The following is a 14646-nucleotide window of genomic DNA, read 5'->3' as shown; positions in this document are numbered from 1 at the left end:
TTCACAGGAAGAAATTTCTGTGTATAAGCTCCCATACCATCAGCTCAGTTTCTGTCTGTGATCAACACTATCTGATGGAAGTTTGCTATTTTTTCTTTTTTTTTAAGTTGATTTAGGTTAGAAATAGCAGTGAGCTAAGTGACATGTTCCCTTAATTACTCTAAACAGAACAGTAACGCAGTATGAAATATCCACTTTTAAGAACTGAGAAACATCACTTAAAAATATATCTATTTTTACAAAGAAAATGTAACCAAATTAAAGTTACCTAATTTAAGCGCTCCAGCAAGGCCACGTATTACAGTAACAGGGTTGTTTGGATTTGTACAAAATTGATGTAAAGGTGGAAAGAAAGCGTCTCGTTTATTTTCCAACTGTAAAATTACAATGCAATATTAGATATCAGATGAGGTTGGACTTCTTGTTTGTAAAATAAGAAAGAACAATAAAAAATGTGAAACAACAGAAGGAAGACAGGAATTTCATTCATTTCTTCACACTGAGGGCATTGAATAGCAACATCATACAACCATTTTCCACGTTGTAAGCTGGGTTTACACCTTCTGAAATTAATTCGTTATTGTAATTTATTTCTTGGCATGAATTATTCCCAGGTTGCTTCGGCTTTTGCAACTCAGGTTTCCTGCAGTTTATTTCTTTATCTGACAGCAGCCCCGTAAATTCTCTAAATCTGCAGAATTCTCTGAAGAGCAAGATAATGTACTGACGTTCTTTTCAGAATTTAAAAAACTAATCCCGCAGATAATGTATACAAGAAGCAGTATAATTAAAAAGTGCACTCTCAGAGTATATCTCATGTTAACTGGAAAAATTGATTTCTTTTTCCTACGCTTTTGTAAATCTACAACCTCGATTTTATGCTGCAGTTTCTCCTCGCTTTTATTTTTAATTGCTATGAATCTTTTAAAATCCTGCAGACAGACTGTGAACAAAGTATCAATGACACTGTAGACAGAGACTGTATATATGCTGAAGACATCTCTTTCAATAAACAACACAGTTCCTAAATACCGGACCCATGTTTGCACATCCACATCCAGAATGCTGCAACATGGGGATTTATCAGCTTTGCAAATACTCAATGAAGCTACAACAGACTCTTAATTAGGAAGATTAACTCAGGTTCAACACTAAGAGCAGCACTATTGCTTCCAACATAATCCAGTGCTTAAGCAGACTGCTTGGATTGCAGCACACAAGTCTGCCAAGTGCTTCTGGTCCTAAAGTTCAGCTGAGCAAAGCTATCCTGAGGTTTTTACACTAGCTGAATGGGCACACTACAGTTTACAATTTCATTATTAAGTTTATTACAGTTTACAATTACTACAGTTTACAATTTCATTATTACCTACAATGCTGCATAAAGCTATTACAGAAGTTTATTTCTGGAACAGGAGTTTCAATGGATGCATAAGAAAAAAAAAAAACCTACCTTAAAAAGCAGTTTGATTCAATGATGTTTGTAGGCCCCTTCCAACTGAATTATTCTATTAATAAAACTTTTATTTTCCTAACTGATGACATTTTGTCGTTACCATCATCTCAGCTCTAATTAATTTTCCCTACAATATTTTGAAATAGACTGTCAGGAAAGTTCAGTTTAATCATTTGCTTTCTTATCACTGAAACTGTCATTTGCAAAAAATGTACAAATACACCTAAATTGCTGTGTATTATAACTCACAAACTATTTTTGCCTATTCCATCAGTACTATAAATAATAAATAAGCCTAATTTTTTGAAGCTGTTTTTCACTCACAACTGCACAAGTCTAACATTTTCCCTCTTCATACACTGTAACTAGAATTCAGCTGTGAACACTGCATCTTTGAAATAACTGCATAATGTAATTCAGATACTCAAATAATTAACAGCACACAGTCAGCAAATTACTTCTACTTTACTTACATAAATACTAGGTGTAGGTGGATTCAGCTTGTCCTTTGGCAAGGGAGGGTATGGTGGAGGCGGTGGTCGTGGAGGTGGGCATTTATCCAATAGAATACTACTGTTAGATAAGCCATTTTTACCCAGATTCCTAAAAGGAAAGAAGAGCTGTCTCTATCAATACTTGACAAATACAACAAAAAAAATTAGTGTTATCTTTTCTGCAAAATAACAGTAACTAGAAACTGAACTGTTATCTTTTCTGCAAAATAATGACAGTAACTAGAAACTGTAATTCAAGATGCAAATAAAGCTCATATATATTTTAATAGAGTATTCTCAATGTATAAATTGATATTATTCAAATACATTCCAATTTTCCCCTCCAGTCTGCAGTGTCATCACCACTAGTTAAAAATAAAGCCTATTTAAACAAAAGCTAGCATGACTCATTTGACCAAATCTAACACAGAAAGCAGTTTTCAAATAGAAACAGAAGAACCTTACTAGGCTGGCACTGGCTGGTGGATAAAGAATTCACAGCAAGTGAGATAGTGCAGTCTGGTAATACTATGCACAGCACTGTAACAGAGTAGTGGCAAAATGATAATTGCTCAGCAAGAACAATGCTGGAGTCACAAAAATAGAAACATACAACACTAAATTTTACAGCCACCTATCTACCTCTCCCTGACTTCCACATTTTGAAGCTAGAAGGAACCACCATTACTTCACCATATTGCTTGGAAAACACAGGAAAGAATTACTCTTGTTAAGCTGTTGTTTCAACACCTGCACTTGTACCTGAATCAGGACCTTGCTTGGTGTAATTGCTAATGTTTCTCTGGAGGTTTTGAGGCATGGACAGCCTACTGTATGCATGTCAGCTTCTTCTCTTATGAATGACTTTCAGTGCTGAAAATGACCGCAGAGATTGAGAATCCACAGTTTCTAGTCACTATCACCAGGTCCTCATTAACAGAGATATCCCCTAATTTTGGTTGTTTGTTAAAAATAACCGAACTGCTTTACATTTCTTCCAACTAATATTCAAATCTTTCTTCCAACCCCATTTAATTCATTAGCTACTGTTCTTACCATTTCTCAGTGCTCCAGGATATAAGATGTGCTAAGGCGTGATTCAGTCGTTTATCCTCCTAGAACTCACTAGCTACAAAAATATGTCCTGATAACCAAGGTTCTTCAACAGAAAACACAGCTGCCACAGTATTAGGTGAAACTTCTATCAATATAGCTTGTAACAAACACAGAAACTGTGATATTAGCACTGAGAAACATCCTAGAGCTTAATGCTGGCATGTGAGAGCATTATTTCAAATCAAGCTATTACGAACCATGAGTAAGAAGGACTTTGGGCTTAAGATCACAACAGACTGACTGCTATGACAAATACTTTAAAGAACAAACATCACATGTACCTCAGGCTGTAGCAAAGACGAGCATCCAGAGAAATTGTTGTTCATCATGACAAGGAACAATTTAAACCAGATTTCTATCTCCTACACTTCTATCCTCTGATGAGAGATCAGAGCAATACAGACAAAGACATACTTAACAAGTGTCTCAAAAGATGTCAGACAAAATTCCAAACACAGCTATTCACTGTGCTAGGTGAGCCTAATTCCAAAATAGATTACAACCTCAAAGGAACTGAAAGAGATGCTTTCAGCAGAAGATTTGATGAGGCATCATCCAATTCGACAAAATGTCACTGACCTGTGTTTAATGCCTGAGACAGTTCTTGCAAAGACACTACACTGCTGCCCCACAGGGGGAAAAAAAAATGGAAAAAAACCCACAGAAATGTGGCAATATAAAATCACCACTACTCAAAGAAACTTATCAATGATGGCTGTGAGAATCTGAGATTCAAGAATATACTTGCAAGACGAAACTAAAATCAGAAGAGTGGATATTAGGAACTATAATGTTTGCATCAAGAAACTGAAAAATAAACTCAAGGAAAGCAAATCCACAGCATTAATATCCAACAGAACTATGGAAAAAAATCAGTTTGAATTGAGAAACAGTTCTCAGGCACTTTCTGATACAAGGAAGAATAGGAAGACCGAAGCTGAAGAAAAAGGACAACACCCAGAACTACTGTGATTCAAATCACTTGAGGTCAGCGACACACAGCAAACACTTGGTAAATTCAGAGTACATAGGGTCTTCAGGGAAGAGAGGCAGCAGAGAGAGGAGAGACTGCTGTATGCCTAGAGAAATTACACATTTGAAAAGTGAAAGAGATGCTGAAGAAAGCAGACAATACAGAGAAAAAGATCAGACGAACAGAGGAATCTCGAAGTCAATGCTTGAAGCTGATACTACAGCAAATGACCCTGCAGTTTCCTATTAAGTTACTAAAACCCTATGCAGAAATTTCAAGAGGAATAGGGCCAGAAAAAAAAAAGCTGAGACTGGGAAACACTTGTAATTCAAGTGGCATGGGAAACAGATGGGCAGAATCTTAAAAGTTGTCTTTATCAGACCCGTTTCACTCATCTATTTTTTTCTGACCATCAATCAGAATAAGTTACTATTAACAGAAACAGAAGAGAATTACTAAAGCATAACACTGTAATTGACAGTGTGCAAATCAGAGTGATACAAATCATAGAACAAACAACAGCAACTCCGGAGAAATACTAAATAAAATAGACTTGATACTGGCACCTGAAACAAAATAGTCTATCTATTCACCAAACATCTCCAACAATGGAAATACAGAACTGTGGCCAGCACAGGGAAAGTAAAAGATCGTTTTTGACCACAGGGATTGTAGAGAAAGCCACACATCCCTGTTGCAATCATGTAATTTTTTTTTTTACAGGATTTCACAGGAGCTGAAAGAGGGAGCAAATGCAAAAAACAAGCCTAACTTAGGCCTTGAGAAGAAAATGCAAGCCCAAATAGTCACCTATAATGCCATGATGGAAGAATGAGTAGAAGGACAGGTTTCATCCATCATTGCTTTAAACTGAGTTTTCACAGGCTGTACAGGCTGCAAAACATCCTTCATTCCCACAGAGTCAAGAGTAGTTAGTTGTCAGCCTCACAAAGGTAAGGACAGAGATGTGAATGATGTGCAGCACCTCCTGGAGCCAAAGCTGCAGCTCTCAGCCCACTGCCAATTGCTTGGCAGGTAAAAGCCACAAATCACCTAATTGTTTTAACCCGTGGATCAAAGTCAAATTGTCAGGCTTATGAGTGACACCAACTGCAGCAGATGAAATAGGTGCTTGAATTTTATATGATGAACGGATCTTTTGAATAAACAATCACCAGATTCACTATAACACCCCTGTTTCATTTTATTGCTTTCTAGGATATGTTCCCTCACCTTCTAAAAATGCTTCACACTCCTTTCCTCCCACGGCACAACTTCACATCTGGCTGTAACAGAACACATTGTTTCCCAGAAACACAGGTGTGAACCAGTTTGCTCTGCAAGTGGCCTGTATTCTTCATCACAGAGCACTCTGCAGTCTCTGATTTCAGCAAATATTAACAAGTAACTTCACTTTATCTACGGATTTCTGACAAATGAAGATTGATAGTACAGCCTGGTAAGCCTCCATCTGCCTACCACACTCTTTCCTATAGTTCACTGTTTTCACTGCATGGGTAAGGAACCTGGTTGCTCCTTCTGAAGCTGCCATGGCTCCATGCCACGCATGATGGACACTAACTGCTTCACTCCCCACTTACAGCCCTACATCATGAGGAAAAACAAGGCTGAAATCAGATCCCAGGGCAACATCCCTGAAACTCCACTCACCCCAGTAACGATGACATTACAGATATCATTTGGTTGCTATACACTTCAACAGATATTGTATTGACTTTGCATCACGCTAGCTTACTAACGAAGATGTTATGCAAGCAGGAAGCAAAATGTGTTAAAAAGCTGTATTAACTGTTTTACTTTAAAGATGCTAAGCTACATGAAGAATATTGTAGTTAGCATAATACTTATTTTCCATGAGCCAGAACTCATTGTCATTAATTACTACCCTTTACATTTATTAAATTAATCACCTCAATGATTTTGTTATTTCACCCAGGCCTAATGCCAGACTGCCAGCATTACATTCTCAGTAGTCATCCCACTCTGAAATCAATCTCACGGAAATTTTCAAGTCCTGTGCAACTCTTTCTGTTTTCTAAGAACTATCAAAAACCTGTACACGTGATCAACAACAACTCCAGCCTGCTCTTTCACAGCTCAAGGACATCTGCTATCTGGGCTTCTGACTTAAAACCATCACATAAGGGTTCAATGTCCTCCTCTCTGAACACTGTGAAAAACAGAGAGCGGGTTATCGCGCATCCCACAATGTAAACACCCTATCTGCCTTTTTCCCAAGATCTCAACAAAAATATTTAGTGTCTTCTGCCTCCGTATTGACTACTCAGTATCTCTGATCAGAAACACTTGGCATTGCTGGTTTTTGCGTGTGTCTTTCCTGTATTTCATTCCTGGCTATAGTTTTCTCTTCTAAGCTTTTGCTAGGAGTTTTCTAGAACTCTTAGCTTCTACTTTAAAGCATTTCCTCTTTATCTTTTTAAAAAGATTGTGACTTTTTGAGATCAGTGAAAAAGCTCCTGAGCAATTTCCAGCTATCTATGCATTTGCATTTAAGGTACAATTCACAGGCCACATTACAATCATTTGCACATAAGCAGTTATTTTTGTTGTGAAGTCAGTTTAAGTGAATTATTATTTGAGGATTAGCTGCATGAGAATTAACAGGGTTTTATCGTTCAGGAGATTATAGTTACTCCGAAGAACAAAATTAATACCCTCTCTTTCTCACATAAAAATCACATTTAACATGAATATAAGGAACAGTGGATTTATGTGATATTGTATCTTAAATCCATTGGAATTACTCAACATGCAGAGAATGAAAAAAACATTTTAAAAATGTGCTCGCAGAAGAAAGCTGAATCACTGGGATGCACAGTACTTAAGTGACCTAACCTTGATGCAAAATAGAAAGACTTAGTCTTCCTTAACAATTAGTGGATATAACTAATTTCTTTCACGGGGCAAAAACACAGGAAAATGGTTATCACCACTCTTCATGCTGGGAATGAGGTGACTATTCACAATGCCTGGTGCTGGCTGTCTGAGGCTCATCTCCACAGGCTTCTTCTGCAGCCAGCAGAAAGATGCGCTCTCAAAGGGCAATTCAAAGAAATTAAGCCAAGCTTATATTATGGTTAAATGCAAATAATGCCAGATAATTATACAACCTGTTTATAATGCAGCTCTTCGCTTCAGCCTTTCACAACCAGGTACTAGCTGGCAATACTCCCAGGAATCTTTCTTTTCCAAACCTACTGAAAATCCTATGAAATAATCGTGAATTTTCTCATTATGCAAATGTATTTCTAATCATTTTTTAATTCTGTTCTGTTTTTTACCTCACTACTATAGGTTGGCAGAGAGCTTCATAGGTTAATTATATGTTATGTAAGAAATAATGTTCCTCTCTCTCTTGTTTTAAAATGACTTACATCTTTCTCTTTCATTTGATAATCACCTTGTCCTTAAGCTATTACAGTAAGACAAACAGAAGCACATTTAACGACTTATTTAAGAAAAGCATTGTAACTAGTGGTACCAAACTTTTTCTTTCTTTTAGCCTTCCCCCTCTCTAAATGCAACAGTTAAAATACACGTTATTTTTTTCTTTACTCTCAGGTATTTCTGTATTTGCTTTTCTGTAACAGAACAGAATATATTTAAGCAGGGCTTAGACTGTGAAACTACAACATGTAAAATTTTATTTTTAAAACTTTTACCCCAGTGAAGTTTACTTGCCAGAAATAAGATGACTTTACAGCCATTGAACAATTTGCCTGCAAGCCAAAATAGCCTTTTGTGTATGTCAAAAAAAGCATCCTAAAAAACCAAGAGGTTTTTAAGAGCAAAACACAAACACTTAACAAAGTACTTCCCTCAAACACACTCCTTGCTTTGATTGTACTTTCCAATCCCATGGATTCACTCCCTGACTTCCCAAAGCTCAGGAAGCCCTTCAGAACAATCACCCTCAGTTTATTTCTGCCACAGTGATGTAGACATCAGCACTGAACCCAGGTTTGTACACTTCAGCCTTGGAACTGCTTTTTCCACTCCTTCTCACAATGCTTATTTCCTACCCTTCTTTACATGCCGGCCAGTTATCAGCCCATTTTCCAGACCATTTCACCCTCTGCTTGTCAGTTTATACTTTTATCCCTTTAAAACATCCTTTCTGAGACACAGCTCATTTCTGCTGGTCTCCTTCCTTTACTTATCTCAATGGATCGCTCTCTACTCTTTCACCTTATGCACCAAGCAAAAAGAACTACAAAAAGCATGTTAGCCCCTTTCAATAGGCATTGCCATCAAGTCCATACATCTCATTTCTCTTCTCTGATAGGACAAATTGGCAAAGCTTTCAAGTGCAGATACATCTGAGAGTTTTACCCTTAGGCATTCTGGACACTGCCCTAGAAGTGATGACACAAACTTACAGCTGAAGTGAGGTTGTTCAATTATTCTATCTGCCTCCTTGTCTAGCAACTGCTGTAAGCAATTATCAAACAAAAGTTTTGTCTGGAGCTTGTGTGCCCTTTTCAGGCTCTGAATGCACATTTATAAATAACACATAGCAAGTGAGCTATTTCTTTTACAAGAAGCAAAACAAAGCAGTGATGAACTTCTTTATATTGCTTACAGGAAGGACTTGGCCTCTCATCAGCCTCAAAGGGAACCAACGATGGAGCATCTTTAATGAGAAGGACACTGCGTTTTTCGTATTATCCTCCAAGACACTAATGAGATGCACCAGTTGGAACAGAGCAAGACATCAATTGGTATCACTTTTTCCAAAATAAACAGCTCAAGTTGTAAGTCTCGAGTCTTGCAACATTTCATTAACTCTCCTTTCAAAAGGATTGCTCATGGGGAAACGATACCTAAATTTCTGAGAGTATGGAAAGAGTTTTTGATAATGCTCTTTTAAAAGAGCCCCGACAGGCAGCTAGACAAAACAGAACACTCTTCTTTTTTGTTCTCCACTTCTTAGCAATTGGCTTATCTAGTAACAAACAGAACAGTTACCCCCAGTGAATTTTCTTCTCTTAGTCACAATAGACTTTCACTTTTGCTTGGTCTTCTTAATGACCACTACTTGAGGGGAGTATTTTCTCCAAGAACCTAAAGAATAATTTTATAGTACACATTTTTATCTGCAATTTTGCTCAGAGGCTTAAAGAAATCTAGTTTACTGTGCAGACAGCCTGCTATTCAAAATATAATAATTAAGTTGCTTTATAAGCATCTGTTGCCATCACTTTTATTAGTCCATAAGATTAAGCAAATTACCCATACAGCACACACAGAATCGCCTCCTTAGTTCCTTCTGTATGTACAGTCCAACAACAGTTGAACAAGATGAGTGCATTTGTTATCCCACTATTCTCCAGAACAGCATCTTAATGAGATTTGCATAGTTTAATCATCAGCTTAGAGACTGCATTTCTCAGTCCCTCCTAGCTCTCCACTGAACCCCATCCAGTCCCTTCAGGGAAAGCTCTTTTGAGAAGTATCCATAGCTACTCCAGCACCTTCTGTTTGACCCCTTCTCAGTGTCCTAGACAACCTCAGCTCACCACTTGAATAGAATGAATCTCTGTTAGATACTTCCTCAACACTCTCACTGAGGAAGATGGATACAAAGACACGTGCAAGTCCCTGGATGTTGTCGCCCTACTTAAGCACTTACTTCAGTCTTTGATGAAACAAAACATTTACCGAGTCTGCTCCTACAACGCAGACAACCTATTCAGATACAACTGAAAAGAATCAAATGGAGTTGCCTATTTGGCACATCTTTTGCACTTTATGATGCAAAGTATCTCCTTTCATTCAATGGCTTTGTTTGCACAATTATTTTAAGACACCACTTGTCTATATAAAATAAAACTGCAAGCTCCCAACATTTATTTTTGCCTGTCTACTTCAGTTTTATTTCTTTTAATACATCATTTCTGAACCCTTTTTCTAATAATTGCTTCTACCTTTAAACAAACAACTTCCATACCCCTGATGTTCCTCTGCTCTTGAAGGACAACCAAAATCCTAGCAAGATTAACAAACAAGTCAGTTTTTAGAAGTTACAACTACAGTTCTGCTTTCTATTAAATCTCTCCTGTGAGATACAGAACTTCATTATACTGCAGTTCACTGCTGCACAGTAGGTCAAATATAGTTACATGATGAATCAACTGCTGTGCATTACTTAATGTCAAACTGCTAGTAATTTCAGGTCATTTCTGCTCCAGACAGACACAAACCTATAGGGCCTGAAAGATGTAAAAATGGCTTCTCATAGTTAAAACTTTTAAAGATCTATAAGCATGTGAATCAGGATTATGTAACAAACAGACCTCTGATGCATTTTGATGCAATTTACACATGATATCAAACATTCTGGCTTGTAAGTAAGCATATACTAAACAGAGCCAAATGCAGAAAAATAAGGAAATAAAACTTAACACAAAGCTCCAGATTATATATATAAACAACATATATCCACTGGTTCCCACCTGTCAAAATGTCTTTTTTCCTCCTGGGTAATACCATCAGAAAAATAGAGCAAGAGACTGTATTAAGAAAGTACTTCCAGAAAGCAAAAAGAATATGCTAGAATAGAAAGTAATAATCAACATTAGAGAGGAAGTCAGAGTATCTCTCTGATTGTATCATTTTAAATAAGAGTATTGACAAAACAATCAGTGTAGCACCAATATTTAAGAACTGCTACTGCAGAGTAACTCCCCACTCCCTCTCTGCTTGAAGTTTATTTAGAACAAGTAGGGGTTTTTTTTCATTTGCTTTTAAAGAAAGAAAGGAAGGAAAAGAAGTATTTTCAGGTTTTCCGTTGCAGATAGCTTTCATATACCTTTTACAGTGTAATGTTAAAAGTCACATTTTTTTTGTCTCAAATTCATTTTTGTATCTCAAGATACCATTTACAGACGGAACAGCTGAAAGTAATCACTACTACAAGAAATACTTCCAACATTTCATTTTTTCATTACCTTACACTGTATTAACATAAAGGTTAACATGCCCTAATTGAGTTAATAGAATCCAGTGTTAATATAAGCGACTTTTATTCCACTATGTCTAAAGGTTCTCTCATTTAACAGGTAAGCAGGGCATTCAGCAGACTACTGTTATGCAACCTCCCCTCTGGACACTTTTCCCACTGTCAGTATCTACAACATAAATGCTCTCACGAGAGCTCTGCTCCTGAGCCAATACTCTGCACGCACCCCAGCACAGACATGTTTTAGAAGAAAGCAGGAGCTAATCAGCCATTCAGTACATGGCTGGGACAGCCTCACCCTCCATTTACGTTTGCAAACTTTAAATCAAGTAGATAAAGGTGGCAGGAAAACAAAACTATTATTATATCATATATAGTACTTATCTTTTAAAGAGTTATCACTTCCATTAGTACGAAAAAAACATGCAGGCAGGGCCCTTTCTCTAGCAGGCAACAGGCACTAGCCCAGATCAGGAACAGCACTAATGAGCACCAAACAATTTTCACAAAAAATGTCTGCCTGACTTCATTTCACACTTTAGGTTCAGCCTAAAAATGTTGCAATTGTTTCTGTGCTGACAGTCCCACAAACTCTTCTATTAATATAATAAGATATGCAGATACTTTCCAGCAGTCGCAGTTCGTCTAGGACAGATCCTGTTAAACTGAGCAAATTCAGTAGTCTGAGCCCATACTGAAGCATTTATTGACCTCTCAGGAAAAGAAGTCTGTCCTCAAGTTCTGTCATTGCTCATCCTTCTTAGCATTTTCAGCTACGTATCAAATCTGCCTTTCTTGAAGGAAGGTGCAGACAGGCTGAAGAGGGAGCTCTGAATCTCTGCTCGCTAAGTACAGTGACAACAGCGCAAGGCACATTTTACTCGCCTGCAAACTACAGGGGGTCAGGCACTAACTTAACGTCTCTTGATAAATTGGAATTACACAAGCCTTGGAAACAATGCAGACTATATGAAACCCAGCGAAATACTGCTGAAAAAGATACACCAGAGATTTTAAGATCTCTTTTGTTAATAACGAAGCCTTTAGTAATTCAGCATCACTTGGAATACCACTTCTATCACAGAGCACAAAGAAAGGACATGCATTAAAAGCTGCTTTATGATTTCAGTAGTAAAAATGTCCAATACAAGCCACAGATTTCACCTAGGAATCATTTGGTAAGCAGTAAGCAGTGTACTAAATCAGAATATGGCACTAAACAGCAGAAATGCACTTCTCCTTACTCTTTCCAAGAAGGCTGAGTGCAAACTTCTGCTAAACACATTTTGAAGACAGAAACCAGCTAAACTTCAAGAAAGAACTCTATGTGTCTTACAATTTTTCTTACATGTATTTGCATTACACTTATCCCAACACCAGACACTGAAGCTATGTTTAGACATCTACAAGCAAGAACATATACACGGTCCCAATTTAAAATGAAGAGTTTAAAAGATTTTTTATGAATGTAACAGAAGTAGAAACTTCACTTGAAAATGATCATTACAATATAAAACTCACCATGTATAAGATCACAAAAAATGTTCCCTGTACGCTTTTATTCCTTCTTTTCTAGGAGATGTGAAGCTGTAACACTTAAGGCCTCAACTAACAGCAAATATTTAAAATGCCTTAGACTTTAAAGTTGTCCAACTAATCCAATCTCTTAACATTATAAGCATTTTGCTTTTGTATCGTATGCCTATGGACTGCTGTACCATGATCAGTATTCACTAAATCCCAGTATATTACAAACCAGTAACTTTCATAATTATGGTACCAGATGCAGCCCTTTGCATTTAAATGATTTCTGGAGGTGCAGTAAAAAAGGTAGTAAATATACTTTTATCACTTCTTCAATAACCAAAAGGGTAAATGCTCAAAAGCATCACAACTAGCTGCATAATTCCAAACAAGTATTTCTGAGTAAAATATATTGCGATATTAAAAATTCCAACTATAATTCTTACACCACAAAAATATAAGTAACATTTACAATTAAAAGAACTGTAAGCACAGTAAGTATGGCAAACAGCAGCAAGAATACAAACCATAACATTCCAAAATCACATGCTTATGATGATTAAAGGGACTTCCATGAACTTTACAGGCCATTTATGAAGCTTCTTCCACAAATGACAACATCAAGCAAGACATGGCTACTGAAATTACATACCCTATATGGTCATTTCGATTTCCTTGTATTTTGGATTTCCAGTAAAATTCTTTAGGAAAAAAGAAAACAACAAAAAGGGAAACCTCTCCTAAAACTACCTAAGGACTTCGCTATAGAAAGAGGGTCTGCACTAGGCACAATGTCTGAAACTGCAAAACAATTATCTGCCAGAATTCCTGCTAGCCTTTGTAAGCTCACCCTAGGCAAGGAAAATAAATTACGCTCTATAAACTTTGACTGAACAGCGCATAGTAAAGTTTGCTCCAGTTTAAAACTGAATAAACTATCTTATGTCTAACGTATATTAAGACTGATAATACCGTGCATTAATACAGGATAGTTACATACAGTAAACACAAAATTTACAGTGAATTCATTTTCCTGAGTAGATGTTTTTTCAGTGCAAAGCACTGCAGTGTCTACTTCCGAGGAGAGTTGACTGAATATACTAACCTGATCTTTTACTGAAGGTTCCTACCTACAACTGCAGCACTGTGTCAGCAATAACCCACAGAAATAGCCTATGGTATACAACCCTTACAGATGTTCTTTCGTTTATTTTTCCTTGGTTGGAAGGGAGAAGTCACCTGCCATTTTTGGTGATACGTCAATCCTGAGGTAAGAAATAAATAGCAGAAGAAAGTATGTACAGATCTCAAGGCCTGGAATCCAGTGCTTCTGCCATACTGCTCTTTAGTAAGCCAGGCCCAGGAAACCACTAGAAGTGCTAAGGAAGTACTTTTAAGTTGACTACTTGGAGATGAAAACAAGCCTAATCCTTCAAGTGCTAACATGCCTGTCAAGGAGATGAGATTTATGTGTCAGAGGTGAACACCAGCAGATTTATCCACAGCAGATTCAAAAAAGGCTACCCTCAGCCCACCAGCCTCCTCTGCTAAAGACTACTGACTACTGCTAAGGCTACTGAGCATGTGGCAAAATTTGCTGTATTTCTATGCCACAATCACTGTAGCATCTTTGCCAGAAGTCACTGTGAAGCAGTAGCTCAAAACTGAACAACCAAGTCTCACATATGCTGCACATCCTGTACTGTTAGCACCAATGGTGCCAGGGAAAAGGCTGTGCAGTTTGTACAACCACACTGCAGTCCTTGTCAGGTTGCCTAGTGGCTGGCTTCACTTTTTGCTTTAATTATGCACCTGACGTAAAACGATCATGCTTACTAACTAAAAATAAAAAGACAGTAACATGCCTGCCAATCTACTGGAATATAAAATGGACTAAGACTTGTGCCTCTGAAGAGTCAAAATTATTTGCACTGTATTACAACACTTGAACCTACACTTGAACCACAGGAACTAAAGCCACTATTTTCAAAAAAGCACCACAGTTATGGAACTGGAAGGACAAGCTGACACACCAGATGGCTGTGTGACCACACAGAGAAACACCACCAGGCTGAAGAAA

General features: G+C 37.4%; 1 protein-coding gene across 8 annotated transcripts in view; it reads right to left on the bottom strand.

The window, feature by feature from the left end:
* The window catches only part of KDM6A (lysine demethylase 6A), a gene marked incomplete at both ends in the record, with an annotated part of 145611 nt that overhangs the window by 18930 nt on the left and 112035 nt on the right, over positions 1 to 14646 (bottom strand). For all 8 annotated transcript variants that reach the window (XM_079536019.1, XM_079536020.1, XM_079536022.1 and 5 more), the window contains 2 exons: positions 269 to 374; positions 1930 to 2059. In XM_079536019.1, the coding sequence (XP_079392145.1) occupies positions 269 to 374; positions 1930 to 2059 (236 nt within the window). The remainder of the gene's footprint in view (positions 1 to 268; positions 375 to 1929; positions 2060 to 14646) is intronic.

This window comes from Tetrao urogallus (genome assembly GCF_951394365.1).
Source record: "Tetrao urogallus genome assembly, chromosome: 1".
NCBI lineage: Eukaryota > Metazoa > Chordata > Aves > Galliformes > Phasianidae > Tetrao > Tetrao urogallus.
This window is presented reverse-complemented; position numbering and strand designations above follow the sequence as displayed.